The 23286-nt window shown below is 35.1% G+C and overlaps 1 protein-coding gene across 1 annotated transcript in view; it reads left to right on the forward strand.

The window, feature by feature from the left end:
- The window catches only part of Lrp1b (LDL receptor related protein 1B), a 1533520-nt gene that overhangs the window by 761404 nt on the left and 748830 nt on the right, over nucleotides 1-23286 (forward strand). Inside the window, exons 10-12 of the mRNA XM_028754677.1 lie at nucleotides 747-983; nucleotides 17652-17832; nucleotides 22916-23135. Coding sequence (XP_028610510.1) covers nucleotides 747-983; nucleotides 17652-17832; nucleotides 22916-23135 — 638 coding nt within the window. The remainder of the gene's footprint in view (nucleotides 1-746; nucleotides 984-17651; nucleotides 17833-22915; nucleotides 23136-23286) is intronic.

The raw sequence follows: 23286 nt of genomic DNA on the forward strand, positions 1-23286 counted from the left end.
GAGAAGGGAAGAGAAGAAAGGCCATCCTGATTTTGTATTGCAGTAACTATAAAGGCTGTTTTTGTTTGCTTGGAGATTTTTTTTTTGATTGTTTGCTTTTAGTGCTGCTTCTGTTATACATCAGATTTACTGGCGGACAGCATCAGCCTCTGACATTACAATTAAGCTGTGAAGTAAACTGATGCTATCAGCTGGCACTAATTCATTTCTCATAAGAATTAGTCACCTGTTTGGACAGCAGAACACAGTAACGTTCATGTTCAAGTCCCTAATGCCCTGTGACTCTTCTCTTAGTTACAGTCTCTACATGGCAACTCCATACGGCAGTGTTTTAATTGGCTTGAAGTTTGCAGCAGTGTCAAATGTAATGAGTGCAATAGATAGTATCTTCCGAGAGCATTACCTCAATTGTAATGAATTATACAATTAAATGTACCGGATATTTTAATAAATTTTCATTTCACAAGTTACAAGTTATTCAATGATCTGTCATGTTTTTGCTATACAGGCAGAAGAATAATTAACTAAATATAACCCATTCAGTGAAGTAATTTCTGTTTTAATTAAAGTAATGCAATTAGCTGGCCTTCTTGCATCAAGATCCGTTTGGCATATTTTGGAGTTTAATTTCTAGTATTGAATTTTAAAAAAGCCTAATTGTGCCAGTTAATTAAACAGTGGCATTCTGCAGTGTAAAGAAGATTAGTCTGCATGGGTTGTTTATGTTTGTAATCTTTCTTCTGCAGGGCCAAAGAATGAATTGTTCCTCTTTTATGGGAAAGGACGCCCAGGAATTGTTAGAGGAATGGACTTGAATACCAAAATAGCTGATGAATGCATGATCCCCATAGAAAATCTGGTAAACCCCCGTGCTGTAGATTTTCACGCGGAAGCTAATTATATCTACTTTGCTGACACGACCAGTTTCTTAATTGGCCGGCAGAAGATAGATGGCACAGAGCGAGAAACCATCCTGAAAGATGGTAAGTGACACTGTGTGACATTAGCATCAAAGTGCTCAGAGATGAAGGTTTAGAAAAGGTTACTTCCATTGTGTTTCATTGCGTTAAGCAGATTCCATATTCTCCTTCACTGTTTAAAAATATTTTATAATTTTATCAGCTCAGTGACATTCATTTCCACAGATTTCTCATTCCTATATGCTAATACTTCATTGAAAGACTGAATTTGAACTATCTACTACATTTATAACACTTCAGGAAGTAAATAGTGACATTATTCACCTTTTAGTAAAATATAAAACTATAAGGATGCCTTAATAGAACTGATGCTAGAATATAAGGATATCAAAGAAGTCTATAGAATTTGGTCCTCATTAGACAAGTGTTTATCTCAATAAAAGTGGCAGTGTACCTATTTCTATCAAATTCTAGCACACCACTTCTTATTCTAGCAATTAAAATTGAATTGCATAGCCTTGCTCTTGAAGGAGTAAATATCTTTAAATAACTTAAACATTTAAACTTACTTCAATTTATCAAGACAAATATTGTAATAAATGTAATATGCTATAAGCCTCACATGAATTTGTTTTGCTTAAACAAGTATGAAATTATCTTAAGAACAGTCAATCAAATAATAAAAATAACATCAGCAAAAGTAGAAGAAACTTTTGTGCTGCCCATGAAAAAATTGCTCTCCAGAAATCTGATGTATACCCTCAATGAATCACTATTTTGGAAGTTCAATTTGCAGAAAATAGTGACAAAAGATTTTGGAAATTAGAAGTCAGTATGATGAAAAACCTAATTCTCAATAATGTAAATCAGAAGTGTTTCCCATATAAGACAAAATGTGAATAAAGTCGTATTTTAGGAAGACCCTTCCACTGGTCAGATGTACAAGGAGCCAGAGAACAGACAGACTCAAGAGAACCCAAAGGTTTCTCATGGATGTGGGAAGTAGAACAAGAGGGTCATGGAAAGATGATTCGCTCAGTCATATTTCAAATCAAATTATTATTGATGGAATGCTCATCTATGAGAAATGTAAATGAAGTTTGAAAATGAAATATGTGCCAGTTTTTGACATTTTAGAAATAGCTTACTGATTAAGGAAATATGTCACCAAGATTTTGTATTCTCAAGGAGATTCTAATTAAACATTTTGCTATCAGTGACCCTGGCATAAACTGTCTTGCTACTTATCTCTGAAATAGAATCCCAGAATTTGGGACAATGGATTTGTACATTCTTGCCAAGCAGATTGTTTGGACTATTTGCTTTCAAGAAACTCTTTCATGAGTCGTGAAAATATAATAGAGAGGCTCTTGGTTTCCTTTCAAACAGTTTCAGTTTCTAGGCTCTGGTCAGAAATTTCCTTTGATAATGTTACTTTTGATCAGAGAAATTAATGCCTCTTGTCATAACAACAGAGGTAGTTTCCATTGCCACTGGTCTATCTGAACTATCTCTTCAGTTATTACATCAGAGCATACATGTATGAAACCCTGCTCCAATACTCACAACTGAAAAATACCTGACAATCATATTCTTAAAAAGATAAGACAGCTTGGTTTGGGTTTTATTCAAGGTTGTATATTTTCTTAAAAAGAAAAACTCATCATAAAGGAATATTGGTATAAGAAAATGTGAAGTTACATTGGCAATCACAATTGTTTCTGAATGTCATACATGCGGTCTTTCCAAATTGTAGCTACATGTTTTCACGTCCCACATGCTTTTAATTTATCTATGGAGGAATCATCTGTTGTTAGGGCCCAATGCCCTTCAACAGTGACTATATACTTTCTCTTGAAGCTTCTAACACACTTTCTTATTATGGATACTTAGTGTTTTAGCTGTGATACAACATGGTCATTTTGTTTTCTGGTCTCTTTGCTATATGCATCTTGATTTTTAAATGAATTTTCTTTCACTAGATTGGAATTTTTTCTATTAATATTTCTGAAATATTTTGTATACCATTGTATGCAATTCTGCTTCTCCTTTCCCTGTAGTTTGCATATTTTATTTTTTTCAAGGTGTCCTAAACATCTTGTTTGTTCTAAACACACACACACACACACACACACACACACACACACACACACAAACAGAGTTATTATTATTATTATTGTTATTATTGAGTTGTTGTAGTGGTGTAGGTTGTAGAAGATATAAGGTGTCAATTTTCCTTGTAAGACTGCTGTTCAGGGCATTATATTCTATCTTTTTTTGTCCACTGTAATAGTAATCACTACCAGGAGTAGATATATGAAAACAGACTAGCATTTCAATATACAATTTGCAAGGGTATTTATGCTTATCACCCGCTCTTTTAAAATGTTTTGAGACAAGAGTTTTATTGGAATAACTTAGTTATTCTTGAGTCTATTTTGTAGTACAGGCAGATCTTTAACTTGTCTACCTCTGCCTTAGCCTTTTAAGTATCTAGGATACATGAAATTAGTAGCAGACTCAGACATTCATAAAATTTTGAGTAATACAATTTTTCAAAATTTCATCAGGTAGCAACTTTCAGCATAAAGTAAAACAGGAGAAACCAATTGCTTAATTATTTCTATTACTATATAGTTCGTGTTTGATATTTTACTTGGGATTATCATGCCAATGGGAGTATTATTATAAAGTTAATAATTGTACCTAAGATTAGTTAATAGAAAATATTCAGTTAAAATAATAGTCTTATCAATCACTCTCACTAGCTCATATCCATAATAAAAGAGAACAGTTATCATGAATATCACCATTAAAAAAGAATTTGAGGGAATGCTATTGGTCATGTGTGTGTGCTGAACACCTTGACTCTGACATAAATAAACAGAAATTATTTTTATCTCCAAGCATAATCATTAAGTTCAATAAGCTCTCCTGCCCAGTCCAAAATTTAATCAACTACAGTCATTTTTTTATTCACAACCAGATAAAAATCTAACCAACCGAAAACAAACAAAAACAAAAATAGACAACAATCATTTCAAGCCACAGTAATACCTTGGTTTGGTGACTAGAATACATGATATATACAGATTTGAAAATCAAAGTCTAATACATTAGCAAGGATGCTCTGTCCCCTATTTGTAAGACTTTCAGAAGAGATTACATTGCTAACAGATTTAATTCCTTCAGTAGTTTTGTAGTAAATAATCTCAATCTAGAGCTATTCTACCTTTGATCATTCAGTTCCTAGATAAAACACATATAACATTTATTATTTACAATAAGCCTTAATCAGTACTAGAGCAGGAGAGATATGCTTTCTACTATTAGAACCTACTTTCCTTTTAATAGCTCTGAGTTATTACTTACTGTGTTTCATCTGGGCTGCTCTTAACTCCAATTCGCAGCCTTCATGGCCATGCTTTCTTGACTGCTAACACAGGGTGTCTTTCTCCTCTCTTCGCCTTCTTCTCTCTCCTCATGATCTCCACCAACTCCAAGCCAGAGAACCCAAAAACCTGCCTATCTTAATTTTGCCCAGCTCTAGGCTGCAGGCATCTTTATTCACCAACTTGGGGGCAAGGTCATATGGCATCACTTTGATCAAAGTATAGACTGTTTCATGTCTGAGGCAACCAGGTCTTGGGGGCCTGCACTTAGCCTTATAATACATAGCAACAGACCGAAGCTCAACACCTAGTGCTCTGACTCTCATTTGCTTCCATCCCTGGAACTGTAGCCTTTTAACTTGATATCTACTCTCTGTGTCTCTCTCCTTCTCAGCATTGGTAGGCAGTAGTAAGGAAATAGAAAAGGCTTTCTATTAACTAATCACATTGTAAACAAACCTGTTGATGAGTCTGGGATAGCTTTAAAATTAATTGTTTCAAAACTTTGACAAATATCATAGGGCAAGCTTGAAATCTCAGCTGATGCAGGACAGTTGTCTGAGATCAGAACCTTCGGGCCAACCTGGAACAAGAGTATGTCATTAATATGTAAAGAAATAAGGAAATGTAAAAACAAGACGAATTTGTGTAAGGTCCTCTATTTGCCTAAGAATGACACCTCAGACTCAAATAGTATGTAAATGCAAAGACTGTTTTATTCTGCAAAAGTCTAGCATGCTGGGGACTCCCATTAGGAAGATAGAGACAACCAGTTGAACTCATAGGCTCAATTTAAAACACATTGGAGTTCTAGGGTAAATGAGCTTTATCTTCCTCTATCTCTAAGGTATTCCTGAACTATTACCAGGGCATGGAGGCTGGAACTTGTTTTTTTTTGTTGTTTTTTTTTCTATTTTTTTTATCTACTTGCTAAGTTCTTAGGCCTAGTCTCCTAAAATACCAATTTGAATCCTGTCATGGAATTAGCCTAGCCTTCTCATTTGATCCTTTGGAATAGTATCTCTCAATTATGTTTGTTTATAGCAAGATTTCTATACTTTCACTTTTTTTTTGCCAAACTAGGTGACACTCTGTGCTTGTGACTTCTCATCCATGAATGTCCATCATTTGTTTTTTTTTTTGCTGGTATATCTTATTCCTTTCCAAACATTCAGCTAGTTTTGTTTTGCTACAAGTACGGAGCTCTGGGAGGTGCAGTGGAGTATTCATCTCCTCTCAGGAACACAGGGCTTGACTTCCACCCTCCTTAACAGTGGCTCACCTTCAAGCCTTTTATCTTCTTGCTTCTGGGGAGGTTTCATATTCCTTTGCCAACCACAGATAACTTTATTTCTGTACCCATCACAAAGGGTTGTTCTTTGTCCTGTCATAGTGAGTAGAAAGGTCTTCTCAGCCTGCCCTGGTGTGTCAGCTGTATTCTTTTGTATATGAGTTGAGTGAATGTGAGGAGTGGATTGAGTTTCTTGTCTTTGAGACACTCAGTGGTCCCTTGAAGGTTTCCTCTTCTGCTTTTGGTCTTTGTCTGTGAACTCAGTTGAAGGAATTCTTTGTGCCTGGGGTTCATAGAGTCTCTAAACTTACGCATCAAACTACATTTACTTTCAACAATTCGCTCCTATTTTAGTTTTTAAAAATGTCTGCCAGAGAATACACTTCATGGGCCTTGCTGTTCCTGTCAGAGACCAGAGGCCCTTCTCATTGTACTGTGAATCCCTCTTTATTCAAAATCAAGGAATGTTGTGCTCTTGCAAAGCACTGGTCTTCCACTCTTTTATGTGCTTCCTGGTTCTCTGTAGCTTCAGCATCTTGTGTGTGAATGAGCTCTGAAAGCCCATTCTTCAAATTCTCTAATGTGGATGGGAATTTGAAAAGTAAGGTTGAGATATGTTTAAACTGTTTTCATCTTCTTCCTCTTACCATTGTGTGAAAACCCAGCTTCATTCTTCTTAATATATAGTAACCCCTGGTAATGCTTTCCAACACTCACAGTTTATACAGTTAAGGCATTTGGTTGATGAAAATATGTGTCATTTGCTTTCAGTTAGCTTATTTGGTATCACTTTAACAGAACAAGTAAAACTTGGAGTACAAGTTCTCACTCTACAATGAGAAATGTTTTATATACTATATTATAAAAAATAGAATCCTGTTTCTCAAAGAGATGATGCCAGATGTTATGGTTAAAAATTATTCCAAAATATGACACCTATTTATAATAAAAATGCCCATTTTGGGTTTATAGAAACATTTGTCCAGGAACAAATCATCCAAGATGGTGAACACGATATCCATGTGAAAACAGGGCTGTATTCTAGTAATCTGTATCCTTGTTGAAAGGACTTGTTGGTCATCAAATGAGTTGATGACTTGATGGAAGGGTTAGCAAGCAAGACAACATTTTGCATTCTATATCAATGAAATTACTGCAAAATTATTAACAAAAATTTAGTTTAGCACTGTGGACGCCAAAAGGGAGCCATCAGCATTCAGAAGTAAAGAGTAATCCCAATTCAGAAAGCTGATGACAAAAGCCTGCCAGAACAACAGAAACCACAGCTTGGAATTTCAATAGTGTAATAAACTTGAAATAAAGTTTAGAGAGAAACCTCTTCACCTAAAAATGTATTAATATTAACAGAGACAAGAAGAAATGGTATGGAAAGGCTTAAGGAAATCTCTAAAGCAGTTTAATAATTAGGTGCATCCATTCACCACACATACCAGACGTTAATTATACCTTGCAGAAGCACTCAGAGATGGAACTGGAATATTTCCGTTTCAATTAATAAAAAATTCAGACTTGTACTTCTTAAATTATTTCTTATCTCAAATCTAAAGAACACAAGAAATATAAAATTTAAGGAAAATTTTGTATTATTAAGTTGTGAAACTTTTTAAAGGAGGGATAAAATCCAGAAATGTTTATAAATGAAAAATTCAAATTATGTCCTTTCATGATAAAATAGATCATGAGCAAGTACAAATATTGAAGATTACCTAGACTAAAAGTATTTAGAATGTGCTCAACAGAGAAAAAGTTATGGTGTAGATAGATTATGACAGATAGTATTAGAAAAACTTCAATAGAATTTGGGAGTGTGTTCCAATATGGGCACAGAGAGATCTTCAGTAGCTTTTTAATTGTAGACTGCTAAGTGAACACAAGAATAAAAAAGAATCGAAAGACACAAGATAAAAGCATGATCATTGATTTAAGGAAATCCAGTGTTTTCATATTCCCTCTTCTGTTGAGGGAGATTAAGTTGTGCATAATGTTCAACCAAATAATCCCAACATTGATGATCCATTTTACAACAATTTTGTTTATAACTTGTGCATTCATAATTATTTTACTCTCCATAGCATTTTGTTTGAAACAAACTTGATATTATAAAGGTCAGATGAAATGAGGTAACATGAGACTGTGGTCTATAAGTCACTTTCTGTAAAATATCTTGAATGTAAGGTGTTGAATTATAATTTTATAAGAGTTTCTATGGCAACATGTATGCCACAAAAACATATGTATGTTTGTGCATGTGTGTGTGTGTGTGTGCGCTTGTGTGTGTGTGTGTGTGTGTAGTCACTAGCAATGTCTCTTGTCATTTATCATTACTCTGCTTTCACCATGCTTTTGTGATAGGATCTCAAACTGGACTTGAAGCTCACACGTTAGGTTTGGTTGGTTGATCATCAAGCCTTAAAACTCACCTATCTTTGCCTCACCAGTACTGCAAACATAAGCATGGACCACCATGCCTGGGGTTTCAGAACAAGTGTTTTGCTTCCTACCAGATCTCTTCAGCATTCCTCATTAGATTTTGCCAACTTAACACAAACTACAATCACATTTAAACAGGAACATTCATGTCTGTGGGGCATTTTCTTGAATAATGATTGATGTGGTTGGACTCAATCTACTGTGTGTAGTACCTACTCCTGGTCTTATGCTTCTGGCTTTCATAAGAATGCAAGCTGAACAAGTCCTGATAACAAGTCAGTGAACATAGTTGCATCATGGTGTCTACGTCCATAGCTGCTTTAACTTCCTGTCCTCTTTCCCGTGAAGTTGGCACAGAAGTATAAACCAAATAAATTATTTTCTTCCCAAGTTGCTTTTAGTCAGAGTGGTTTATCACATCAACCATAAGCAAAACATTTCACCAACTTCTTGAATTATAAATTTAAAGATTATATAAACTACTAGATAAAAAACTATCAATCTGATGAAAATAATGTTCAATTCTACAATTTGGTTAAACTTTTATAATTATTATTTAATTGTATTCAAGACATAAGATGTGTGTGTGTGTTTATACTTATATAAATCATTATATTTAATGGAGTGCTATTCATTAATATTCCAGACAGAGAAGGCTATCCCTATGAGTAATGTCATCCATCATTCCATGATCATTATTTACTTTCACTACATTTACTCTATTTCCATTATTTTGTAAATTTCTTTTTCATTCCAAATATTTAACAGGATAATAACTGCTGTCTGATACTAGAGGTATAGTTATTTCTTTTTTTTAATTTTTTTTTAACATCTTGTCATCTTTTTTTGGAAAAAAAATTGAGAAATTGGTATGTCCATACATCAGGATATTCTGAAGTTTGGTAGATGGAATTTGGACTGCAATGTAGATGTAGTGCTAAGGGAGCTTAAAGGACAGGATATGTTGAGAAAATTATAAGAGAATTGTGTAGTAGATAGATTACCCTCTTTGTCTTATTTACAGGAAGCTAAAAGATTTAGAGAACAAAAAAGTGAAGGAAAAGTAAAGGAATAAAAAGAAAAGTACCTAGTGATGAGATCGTGAAATTTGCATATATATATATATATATATATATATATATATATATATATATATATATTAGAGAAGCATCTCACCAATTAAGAGTTTATACAACTGACCTTTGTGGAAACTCTACTCATGTGTTCAAATCTACAAATAGACACACAAATCTACATATAATTAAAACTAAAAAATTAATTAAACAGAAAGAATAGAGAAATAAGCAAACATTTCTGTGATGGTTTGAATAGAAATGGCCTCCATAGACAAATGTGTTTAGATGTCCATAGGAACTACTTTTTTTTTTCTAGACAAGATTTTTCTATGTAGCTCTAGTTTTCCTGGACCTTATTCCGTAGATGATGGTAGTCTCAGACTCAGAGGGCAGGCTGCCTCTGCCTCCCACATGTTGAGATAAAAGACATGTTCCACCATGCTCGGTTAACCATGTGTTTTTAAATATACTTTAGAAGTTAGCAAGCAGTAGTATAATATAGATCAGGTATTTATATCTCAGAGCTTGTGGTGGAGACAAGTGATAAATGACTGGAACATCATTACAAGCTGATATCAATTACTGATGAAGTGATGTAAGGCATTCATGCATTTCTTCATTCATTAAACCAATATTTTTGAGATTGTATTACATTAAAGTTTTTAAATTTACACTTATTTAATATTCTCTCTCTCTCTCTCTCTCTCTCTCTCTCTCTCTGTGTGTGTGTGTGTGTGTGTGTGTGTGTGTATGCATGTATGTGCCACAGCACCCATATAGAGCTCAGAGGACTGTTTGTCATAGTTCTCTCCTGCCAATATGTGGCATATGGAGATTGAAGTCATATGATCAGGTTTGCCAGCAATTGCCTTTATCCACTGAGTCATCTTGTCAGCCACAAGTTTTGAATCCTGGAAAAACACTGGTCGATAGATTTTTAAAAATATACATAGGTCATATGCATGACTAAAATAAAGGAATTGAAGTAGTTATCAATTATTCTATTCAAGAATTTGGCTACATAACAGGAAATATATATATATATATATCTCCTAACCGTGTGGCATTATAATTGCAAAGTACTAGTCTAGGTGCATATCAACAAGTAAACAATACTATATAACCTTGCACTTCTTTTACTTCTTTTCTTCCTCCAAGGAGAATTGATTTAACTCAACTTTTCTCTTCACTCTTTATCTGTTTTCTCTCATTAGTCCTCCTCAACTGAATGGAATGAAAGTGATCATCAAAGTTCGCTTTTAGGAGCTAAAGAAATACATGACTTAGCAGTTAAGAGCAGTAATTACTGTTAACCCAGGCTCTATTCATAGGACCCCCATGGTGGTTAACAACCTACCATAACTCCAGTTCAAGACTGTCTAACACTGTGTACATGGTATATACACATATATACACACTAAAGACAAATGTGATCATAAAATTTGAATATATATATATATATATATATATATATATGTATATGTATATTACTGAGTTTGCAACCTATAGGTCAATAGATTATAAGTCATTCATTGATGTAATATGTCATATTTGACTAACTTAAGGGGCCAATTGATTGCAATGCAGACTTTCTGTCTTATGCAGGTATAACTCAGGAGTGGAGTGCAAATGCTTATGCTCACATAATGTTTTAACTGGGTCAATGAGTTCATAGATAGCAAAAATGTTGGTTTTAAAGAAGAGTTTCATTCTAGACAGAGCTTTCCATAGGCAAGAATAGATTAAACAGCTGGATACTCCAGTGTGGGAGAATGTGAGGGTGGGGAGGGGAGGCAGGAGTAGATTGGTGTCTGGGGGCACACTCTCATAGAAACAGGAGGATGTGGTATGGGATAGGGAGTTTTGAGGGGAAATGGAGAAAGGGGCTAACATCTGAAATATAAATAAATAAAATATTCAGTTTAACAAAAACAAAACAAAATAAAACAAAACAAACAAACAAACAAAAAAACCCAAGGGTTCTAATTTTGGCAGGAAGGGACTTCGAGAGGGAAATGCACAAAGATTGAGGTAACTTCTACTTAGATCGGCTAATTCACTGTGTATATAAGAGTCCAGCTGATGGAGGGGTCGTACACTCTGTGCATGTTCCTCTGACTGAAATAGGGAGACAGACGTGAACTATTCATATATTGCTTGTTCAATTAAGGGATTGGTGATGCTCTAAAGCTCGTTGTTTCTCTGATTTCTGGAGTCATCTGTTGACCCATCTGCTGGATGCCTGCTTTGGCTGACTGTAGGTGTCCCTTGGCTGGATCGGCTAGCCACTAATTAAACGCTGTACTCTTGGTTTTTATATTTCCATGAGCAGCTTGTAGTTTATCATAGGCACTTTTTTCCTGTGTATAGATAGCTAAACTCTTATCACAGCTTTTTAGAGGTGACTCTAGTTTTTCTTCATTTATCTCTTTATCTTATGGTGGTCTTAGTGGTCTCTTTCTATAACAAGCCAGTGCCTTTAAAAAAGCTCCCTTGCTGGTATTTTAGTGTGTTCTAATCATTTTCACAAGGAGAAAGGCTATATGAAAGGCCATGTTGCCTTACATTTGTCTTTCAGGGCTTCTTTGAAGACAACCAGGCTGTCTACTGACACTGACTCTAAATCCAGAATCTCCTTTTATATGATCAGTTTTGTTAGCTCAGATCCAGATTCAAGCCCTTATATCTCTCAATCCAAATGTTTCCAACTAAGAATTTTAACTTTAAAATTTCCTTTAACCCCAATGCTGACTTTTGCCTCTTTAGGTCATTTTCTTCTACCCATCTGTTTTCAAACTTGCACAGGAAGTGAGGGAGATACACTGGACGTTAGTCCCATGTGTGAGCTTTCTGTATTGACTACTATGTAACTGGTTAAGTCACGTCCTGTGTTATGTAGAAGTTATACCATAATCCAGTTCTTTAGCTGCTTTCATCATTAAAATATAGAATTAATAGTAAACTGCTTGCTAATCTTCTTATTAATTCTGTCCCTATTTCACTTCTTCTTTTTAAAAATGCTATCTGTGGACACAGTGTTGTTAGTATAGGTTTTTATTAGATGCCTATGAAGGCTTTTGCAAGATGAACTGCTAAAGGATTTTGCCTCTGCTGTCACATTTATACATACCTTACATGTGCACTTTGGCTGTCCGTCCTCTCTCTAAATATTTATATGGTTCTAAAACAAGTGTACTTTTGTTTAATTTAATTTGGTAGTTAGGCAATCACCAGTTACATGAACATATAAAGTAATATATGTTTGCCTTGTTGTTGTAGTTATAAAATGTGGTGAATATTACAGTTTCTGGCTAGTAATCCAAACTCAAAATATAATGAACCTATGTTTTATTGAACAGTATGCTATTGTGTCCTTTATTCTCTTCCTTATACAAAGAATTTTTTCCTCTTTAATCCATTGAAATTTCAGATAAAAATTATCAGTTGCAATGACATGATTGTACTTTTAATATTTATATATCCAAGTACAAAAGCCTAAACCATATTAGGAAATATATATAGAAGCCTATCTATGAAACTACATTATTGTAGCAACTACTGCTAGATCTTCCACTTCCATCTAATATGAGATAGAATAAGCAACTTCTTAATGATGTGCAAGGCTCTGAAGTATTGTATTGTTATAAATTATAATCTAGGTGTGAAAGTAAAATGAGTATCCAAAAATAGCTCTGGAGTTTTGCATTTAAGTAGGTGACAGGATTTTAACTCTGTTCTCTTGGTAAGAAGACTAAATTGAGTAATAAAAAGGTCTTCATTGAAATGACTTCCTCCTTATTTACATTCAGACATCTGATGTTATGCAGAAGTTCTAAGTGTATTATAAAATGAGATGTGTAAGCACTTGTATCAGTTGAGGGTTATTGAATTAGAAGCTACATTGTTCTGTGTAAACTATGCTTTTTGATGTGCCAAACTGAAAGAATGAGTGGGAAGTATGTTCTTCTGCACAGATAATAAGTGAAATCATTTTCTGATCACAGACTTGGTGAGGATGTTGGTCTCTCTAGAATAACAAACGAACAAGACAGAAATGAAAGAAATGGGGGAAAGAGTCATTTTGTGGAATTGGATCATATCATAGTAGAGGCTGGCTGGTAAGGTTTTCCTGGTAGCGATGAGTGCATAGTATAGTTCAAGTCTATAGCCAGCCTGGAAGCACAGTCATGCTTCCTGGAAGAACTCAATTTCTTTTCTTAAGGGTTTCAGTTCGTAAGATGAGATAAAGCACATAATGGAGGTTAAACAGTTTTACTCTGTACTACAGATTTGCGTGAAATAGCATATAAATAAATCTACTATGAAGGCAACGTGCATGCCAATATTTAACTAAATGATGGTATACTTTTATACTGTGGTCTAGTCAAGTTGACACACACAATGAATCACAATACAGATAGCTACTCAATAGTCTATAATATACTCACTATCTCCTAATTACTAATTTCATTGAAGTGGGAATGAAAAATAAAACAGCAAAGTGCTTCCTTTAACAATGAATATTTGTTGAGAAAGAATGAATTGTTGCTTAAGCTTTTTCCCAGTAAGAGAAAATTCCCAGTTGCCTTTTTCAAGCCAGCTAAGAAACTGGAGATTTGGCTCTGTGAATAGGAGCACTTAATGCTTTTGCAGCAGTTTTGGTTCCATTTCCAGCAACCACATGATGACGCACAACCATCCAAAATTCTCCTTTCAAGGAATAAGGCATTATCTTCTGATCTCTAATTGCCCTGAGCATTAATGTGACACACATGCATAATTCTAGGCAAAACACTCATATGGATAAAAAGAAGTAAGTAACTCATAGAACAAACCATAATTCTTTCATTTTCTTCATATAGGTTCTTAGATGACTTTTCTTTCTTAAATTCATCTCTCAAGTCCTAATTTTTAAAAGCATGATCTATAATACCAACTTCACAAAACCAGTCTAGGCTAAGAGTCTTCTAGGCTTCTACTACTATGGCCCATTAAGCCTCAATTAAAGCATTAAGCAGCTTTCCTAATCCAAAGTCTTCAAATACACATTTCTCCAAATAAAAGTATGGTCAGGACTGTCACATCAACATCCTAGCCCCTGGTACCAACTTCATTTTAAGGATTTCATTGCTGTGAAGAGACAATATGACCAAGATAACAAGGAAAACATTTAATTGGAGCTGACTTACAGTTTCAGAGATTCATCCCATTATCATCATAGTGGGAAGCATGGTAGTTATACTGTCATACAAGGTACTGGAAGACTGAAAGTTTTACATCATGATTCAAAGACAATAAGTAGGATAGTCTGGGTCCCCCCAGCCATACTTGAGCATACATATGAGACCTCAAAGCCATGCCTCCACAGTGACACACTTCGTTTAACAAGGTGACACCTCCTCCACTAGGGCCACATTTCCTAATAGTGCTACTTCCCATAGGTCAAGCATACTCAAAAACCATAATTGGAAAATATTTTTCCAAACATTTACTCTAAGGCAGTAACTATCTTTGATGTGAACCTATGTTTCTTGTATGTAGCAGAAGGATAGATCCTGTTTTTGCATCCACTCTGTTAGTCTGGGTCATTTTGGGGGTGGGGAGAATTGAGTCCACTAATATTGACATATATCAATGACTAATAAATCTTTATTCCTGTTATTTTGTTATTGGTAGTGATAGTTGTAGTTTGTGTCTGTGTGTGTGTATTTGTGTGTGTGTGCATGCACACATGTGTGTGATTTCTTTATTTTGGCTTGCTGGTGTAAAATTATTTATTTCTTTGTTTTCATGGAGATAGTAAACTTTCTTGGGTTGTAGCTTTTATTCTAGTACCTTCAGTGGGGCTAGACTTGTGAATATATAGTACTTAAATTTGAATTTTCATGAGATATTTTGTCTTCTATATCTATGTTGAGTGAAGGTTTTTCTGAGTATCATAGCCTTGCCTGGCATCTGTAGATCTCTTAGTGTCTGCAAGACATGCGTTCAGGCCCTTATGACTTTTAGAGTTTCCATTGAGAATGCAGTGTAGTACTAATTGGCCTCCCTTTACATGTTACTTGGCCATTTCCCTTGTCTTTTAGTATTCATTTTTTGTTTTTTTAAATTTTGTGTTATGATTATTCTCTGGCAGGAGTGACTTCTTTTATTTGGTCCAACATATTTTGTGTCCTGGAAGCTTCTTGTACCTTTATAGGTATCTCCTTCTTTAGGATATGAAAAAACTATTTTCTATGATTTTGTTGAAAATATTTTCTGGGAATTTGAGCCTTTTTTTCTTTTATTTCTAATATTCTTAGGTTTGGTTCTTTCATAGTGTTCCAGATTTCCTTGGTGTTTTGGGTCAGGAACCTTTTATATTTAATATTTTTTGACTGGTGTTTCAATTTCTTCTAGTGTATTTCAATGCTTGAGATTCTCTTTTTCTATCTCTTGCATTCTGTTGGTAAGGTTTTTGTCTGTGACCCTTGTCTATATACTTAGATTTTCCATCTTCAGGAGTCTCTCAGTTTGGGCTTGTTTGTTTGTTTGTTTGCTTGCTTGCTTGTTTTATTTTTTGCCTCTATTTCCATTTTCACCTGGTTGTGTTTTCCTGGATTTCTTTAAGGGTTCCATTCAGTTTCTTTTAAAGGCCTCTATCATCTTCTTAAGATTAGTTTTAAGGCTATTTTCTTGTGATTTTGCTATGTTGGTAAATCCAGGGCTTGCTGAAGTAGAATAGTTGTGCTCTGATGCTGTCAGATTACCCTGGCTCTTGTTGATTGTGTTTTTATGATGGCTTCTAGGCACCTGGGTTTGGGGTAATTACATGTTTAAATGATGATTTCTGATTTGTATTTGTTGGATAGATTTTCCCTTGGTTTCTATGTCTTCTCTGGTGTTCTTGACTGAGTGGTTCATAATTCCAGTGACCAGTGACGCTTCAGGTCCAGTAGGATGTTTCTGCAGTTGTTTTGGTGGTCTCTATTATCTTTGGGGCCTTTGTCTGCTAGAGTTCCCTCTGGAGTTCTGGGGTTCTGGATACTGGCATGACCTCTGGAGTTCTGGATTCTGGCATGGCTTCTGGCATTCTAGGTACCCATGTGGCCTCTGGGGTTCCTAGTTCTGGCTTGGTCTCAACTGGAGGAGGAGTCTTCTGCTGTGGTGTGGAACTAAGGTACCTAATACCATCATGTCCTCTTATACAAGAGGGAGTCTTTTTCTGGTTGTGATCTCATTATTATCTTAATAGGTTAGCTGGCTAAAGGAAAGCCTATAATATTAACTGTGAGTAATAAAACATAATTTATACAGAATTTACAACATACTAGACATTATTTTAAGGTATATTCTCAAAAATAAAAAAATTGAAGAAATGGAAAAATGAATAAATAAGTAAACAAATAAATAGAAGAATTCTACATATATACTCTTTCAATCCTCAGAAACATCCTTTGAATTGAGCATTGTCCTTATGTTCAACTTAAGTGCAAGCACATTGCAGAAAAGAACAATTAAGGAGCTTCCTTAGTTCTTGGACTAGATAAGAAGGGACCCTAATCCTAATCACTTATAAATTACAGGTCAATTTCTAAAACCAAAATGAAACAATTAGGCAGTAGTTCTTTCAAATTGTGCCTGTTTGAATTCAATTCCATCTTATTATCATCAGTATGTATTCCTGAATGTTAATATATGCTATTTCCAGTTGAAGAAGTCTACTGGTAAAGCATAAGAAAATGTTACTGAGTTTTAAAAGTTATTCTGGTGTTCTGAAGCTTATAAACTAGGAGCCCACGAGTTTGCTTTGAAATGTTGACTCTCCTTTTTGTACAAGTGAAGATTTAGATCAGATGAACCGTTAAGCTTCTTAATAGTATTTCTCATGCATTACTTCTTGTACCTTACAGAAATCTACAGAGGATTCTTAAAATGCACATACAGGTAGCACCAAGTATAATCAATGTGTTTTTTAAAGGAGAGAGAGACCACATGAAGTTGAAAATAAAAAATGGTGGGGGGATAGTGGAGGAATTGAATGGACGGAATGGGGGTTCGCTTTCATCAGAACTCATATGAAATGTATGAAGTCCTCAACAAAAAGTGTCAAATATACAGAAGCATTGCCGATGTTCCTTGAAATTTCTGTTCATACTTGCACACTCATATGTTTAGGCTTTTGTGCTCTTGTAATTCATATTTTGTGTTATTCTGTAGACCACTTTCTTGGTTAAAACGTTCTGGAATTTAGTTAAAATAGCATATGATTAGTTTGTGCACATGTATAACACTGTAATTCCTAGATAACAGTGGGTTTATCATTTACATGACAAGGTATTTAAAATAAAATTGAAAAATCTATAAAAAGTGCTACAAGAAAAATCACACTAAATATCTTGGATTACAGTTTTTGTTTGTTTTTTTTTCATTTATTTCTTTCAGTCTTTGTAATACTTCATTAAATAGGTCAGTAGTGGTGGAAACTTATTTGACTTTTATTATATAATTAGATTCTTTTTTTGCTCTTACATTTTTATAGATTTGGATAACGTAGAAGGTATTGCAGTGGACTGGATTGGAAATAACCTTTATTGGACCAATGATGGTCACAGAAAAACCATTAATGTGGCCAGGCTGGAAAAGGCTTCTCAGAGCCGGAAAACTCTGCTGGAGGGAGAAATGTCTCATCCAAGAGCAATTGTGGTAGATCCAGTCAATGGGTATGTAAGCCTGCTTCTGATCTTTTCTGTTTTATACGTATTAGTAGTGGCAAAATTTCTTTAGATTCATATGAGTTGCTGAATTCACATGGAAACAGAAGATAAAAAGGAGTTACTTACTCAATGAGTTTTCCTTCTAGAAAATATGTTAGATAAAAACAGGAAAATGTGTTAAATTAATAAAATAACCAGTTATTTGTAAATTTGTATAGAAGATGTGTTTCTTAAAGATTTTGAGATAAGCATTATTTAGACAACCTGACACCAGGACATGCAACCATTCAGTCAGAGACTCTATTGGTTAAACTTTTAAGTTAATCATATTTTAGGTATTGAGGATTAACATACATTTTGTACATTTTCTGTGAACTATACATTTTGTTGAAGCAGATACAATACTTCCATGTGTAACAGAACAGCAATCCTTTGAATGCTTGCTGTTCTTATTATCTTTCCTTGAATGATGAAATAAGTGATCCTGGATCCCATTCCATTCAATTGCGAACAGAATGGTTAGATGTTAAACCCAGGCAGTCTTGTCTGAAATGTGTTTTTTACCCAGTCCATTCTATTCCTTTATGTGAGTCTACAGTGATTTTAAGCTCATTTATATTTTCATCTGGAAATATAACCTTATAGTTTTATGCTACTTGGTCAGAATGAAATATTTTATAGAATAATTTCATTTTTCCTTCAGACCTATGGCATGAACATAAAATCACATTTATAAAATATTAATGAAATGTGAAAAATTCCTAACAGGAATTCAACATTAAATGAATAGATAGCATAGTTCTGGGTTCTGATTTCTGTATGAAAGTGTCCTTCCATGACAAGAAAATATAATCACAAGTGGACATTCTTTTGATCCAATGCATACATTAAGAATGAATAGGGTATGAGGTGTCCATTGTAAGGTCAAGTGGTTATTAAAAACCATGTCTAGTAATAAAAGGAAGCATTATTCCAAAATCAATAGGAACATGGAGGAAAGCATTGGGACTAGCCATGCAAGTCTGAAACAATTTTGTCAAGTGGTTATTGACTGAAGTGCAGCTTCCAGAACTGTATGATTTGAAACTAACTTCAAATGCAAGTATAGTATGCCTTCCTAGGGAGTAGATGAATCACTGTGCTCATTTTCACCAGAATCAACTATACTTTAGTTCAACGTTTTCATATTTGGCTTTGATAATTATTTGTTCTATTACTGAAATATCCATTTCATATTGTCCAGATTTTCTTAAGTCAAAATTTTCTTTGTTCAGGTGAAGTGGTAAGACAGAGGAAAACCATAATAGAGCTTTGTGTTTTATCTTCACTGTGAGGATGGATTTGGAGGTAGCATGCTCCCCTTCATTTTAAAGAGCCTAACCTGAGCTCTACCTGTAAACTGATTCAGAAAGCATTGAGACTAGCCATGCATATCTGAAAAAATTTGGTCAAGTGGTTTTTAAAAACATGTCTAGTAATAAAAGGAAGCATTTGTCCAAAAATTCATTCCAATATTTGGAATTTTGTGTAAATGTTTTCACAATAAGAACTTTATGTTTTCTTCTGCTTTCAAATACCACTAGCTTTTAGAGGTACATAGGAGGAACTCATTACTAATAACAAAGATATAATTCCTCAAAAGTGTTAGACAATTAAAGGATGAATACAGTATTAATTATTTCTTTAATTAAAAATCCATGCAACTTATAAATATCAATAGAAACATGGAGGATAGTTGCCCTCCAGAAACTTGTGACTGTGTGGATTAAGCACACTCACACAATTACAAGTGAATCAAAGATACTGGGCCATCTGTGTTACTGCTGCTGTATTCACAGCAACAACAAATGACACCAGCCTAGCTATCCATCAGCAGATGAAGAGATAATGAATATGAAATACAGACACAAAGCAATTGTATTTAGCTATAAAGAAGAGTAAAATTATAAAAATTTCAGGAAAAATAGGTCTAGTAAATACCTTAAGGTGATATAGAAAGACAAGTGTTTCCTGTTCTCAAATGTGTTCTCTTACATTAAGTGTATATGTATGCATGCACAAAAGTAGATGTATGAGCAGGTAGAGGCTAGAAAAATAGTATGTAGCCCATGGCAGAAAAAAGAGGCATTGATGAAAGTTGGGCTAAAGGATACCTGCAACATATAAACTAAAAGGAACAAACTATGTGGGACAGGTATTCAATGATGGAAGTGGAGAAAGCAGTTGGAGAAGAACTCAGGAAGAGTTACCAATAACAAATTGTGTTATGTGAAAATGAAACCTAATGTATATGTTAAGTTTTTCAAATAACAAAAACAAAGTGGAGTAAACAAAGCAGAGCAGGGGCATAGGAAAGAGCAAACAGAAAAAGAAGCCATAACCATGAGGACATTGTCAGTGTGGCAATGACTTTGGACTTGTTTCATTAACATGTTCACTTTAAGGGTTTCAGAATAAAGACCACATTTGCATATTGGAAAATGTTTTCAATCATAGCCTGAGTAATAACAGAGAGGTGGTCCTTGCAGCAGGAAACCCTGAAGGGTTAAGTTCAGAGACAACTTGACAACAGGATAGAACTGTGGAAGGAACACAGCCTGAAGCCCACCAATCCCTGGGCTTGGCTGCAAATCTCCACCCATGAAATCTCCACCCTGGAGTCTATCCCACTCCAATAAACCCTGGATAAAGGGTACGTGCAGCTCAGCTCCCAGCAGCTACTATCAGCAGCAGAGGTAGCCGCCATTTGTGGCCCTCCCAATTAATCTCTTGTGTGAGGTTTGTTGTAAAGTATAACTTTGCAGCATTCCTTGGGTCAGGGCTACCAGAATACCTTTTCTTCAGAGCTGTACACTTCCATTGGAGAAGCCTTTCTCTCAGTATTGTAACACAGTTATCTCACATATACACTAAACCAGCATCTCCTGAGGTTGGGGGTTGGGGGGACAGTTTCCAGAAAAATGAATGAGTCATGATGTTAAAGCAAAATAAGGCAAACTTGGAAAGCTAAATATCATGTGATCCCTCATATGTTGAATCTAGATTGTGTGTGTGTGTGTGCGTGCGTGTGCGCATGTGCATGTATAGACCTTGAAAGTAGAAATAAAAAAGAAATACATTTTGTTCATGGTATTTTGTCTTTGTAAAATTAATCTTAGGTACTGGATCAGTTCATAACAAATTTTTATTTGAACAGTACCAAGACCTATGTGGCTTACACTGGGAAAACTTACTGGGTGGTGAGAAAATGAAGAATTCCAGACACAGAAATCTGCAGCAGGTGGGCTGTGTGTTCTGATGAAGCCACGCCCACAATGACTGGAACCACAGTGTGTCTGTTACCTACAGCTCACAGGGAGAGGTTATCTAGTCCCTGTAAGAGGTCTTTTTGGGTACAAGTTTCTGGCTGTAAACATAAAAGTGTCTGGAGTTAAGAAAGCTGCAGTTGCTAGTTTCTGTACACTCTGATCAGTTGTCTGTAAGCACTTGTTATTGACCAGAGAAGAAGGTTTTGTCATTTTGAGGCATATGGGGAAAAGCTTTCCCAATTTTCAGTGGGTTCAAGCTCTTAATCCGTTTCATGTTTGTGCTCTTGTTTCATGTTTGTGCTCTTATTTACAATACACTTTCGCTCATGACTTTCCTGACCGCTGACTTCATTCGATTCCTACAGAACAGCAAAGCATAAACATCATTATTAGAATTTCAAACCTGTGATGTATGCATGCTTGTATGCATACATATGCATTCATACCAATAAACATATTTTTTGTGAATTCAGATGGGAAGCTACAAAGTAAAATGCTTATGTCATGATCAACAGGAAATGTTGTGAGAAAAGATTATTCCCATTTCAATAATGTGTAATTTAGCAATAAGAATTAAGCTGCTTTAATTAAGTGAATATAATGGATTTAGAAAAAGCCATGGAAGGTGAAATAACATGTAGTTCATTTTATGACACTGATATATATAAATGAAATAAACATTTGTGCCTATCATGTAGTTAGAGGAAATACTGTTTCTTTTTTGACAGTTCCTATGTTGTCACAATGATAAAAAGCCCCTGTATCAACTGCAGAATAGATAGCAGTACATTTGTAGACATTTCTTAGTCTGGACTCAGAATTTTCCCAAATTATGTCAGAAATTCTTCAGGTTTCCCACAAAGGAGGGAAAGACATTAGGGGGCCTTCTTAAGACCTCCAGCTTAGATAAGCATTGGTGCTTTTCAGAGCTGTGTCTGGCTGCCAAAATGAAACCCCAGTTTAATTAATAACCCAGGAACTTTCACATGACCCTTAAACAACACACAGAGTGGGTTTCCACCTTATTCATGAGGGAATAGGAATATTAGCTCCAGCCCTACTCCCCCACTGTTACAGCTTACACAAAAGATTTGTTTCTAAAGGCAGGTGTTTTGTTTGAGATAGAAATTAAAAGCTCAAAATCTCAAGGTCAGTCAACCTGCTGATATTAAACTTCTGTGCAGCTAAACCATCCTTTGTAGATTTGGGATAATAATAAACAGCAATAAAGCATAGATAATTTGTTCAGGAAGACAAATTGGATCTGGCTAAATAAAGCCAATATGACTGTGACCTTTAGAACAAAGGCAATTCAGTTGCCTATCTAAAAATAAAAACACTAATTCACCTGAAATTAAATAAAGTCTGGAGTAGATCATTAACTGTGCTCTGGATTCTCATGTCAGCTGCCAGCCTTTTTATCACTGAGCCAAATTATGCATTTTATGGAACAATATTTAAAAGTAATGCTACAAAAAGTATCAGGATTCAAAGAAAATAAATATTTGGTACTTACCACTGTTTTCATTAATGTATTAGGCAAGACTTGGTGGCTGGTGGTAGGTTTTTTATAGTAGCTTGGGGGATAGTAGCTGGTAGTAGGTTACAAGGTTGTTTAGTGGCCTTGGGTTTCCTTGCTTCCCTGAGCTAACTAGTTAAGAAAGATAAGTTTAGATACAACAAATCAGCAAGCTACTGACTTATGAAAGTACTAAATCTGAGGGGTGCTTCTAGGTGGCTACTGGAGATAATGAAATGAAGTCTTGTCTCTTATGTCCTAGTTGGATGTATTGGACAGATTGGAAGGAAGATAAAATAGATGACAGCGTGGGAAGGATTGAGAAGGCTTGGATGGACGGCGACAATCGACAAATTTTTGTGACTTCAAAAATGCTGTGGCCAAATGGCTTAACATTGGACTTTCACACCAGCACATTATATTGGTGTGATGCCTACTATGATCATATTGAGAAAATATTATTGAATGGAACCCACAGAAAGGTAAGAGACAAGTGCTGCTGTTTGTGACCCACGGGCTTCTTCTTCCACAGAGCCTTGTTGTGCTGTGTTAAAAATACTTTCAAGTTTATTTTTACCCCTCTGAGGTGGCTGCCAATAGTCTCTGTGGGATGGTTGAAGGAGAATGAGCATT

This window comes from Grammomys surdaster, unplaced genomic scaffold (genome assembly GCF_004785775.1).
Source record: "Grammomys surdaster isolate TR1022 unplaced genomic scaffold, NIH_TR_1.0 126035, whole genome shotgun sequence".
Lineage (NCBI taxonomy): Eukaryota > Metazoa > Chordata > Mammalia > Rodentia > Muridae > Grammomys > Grammomys surdaster.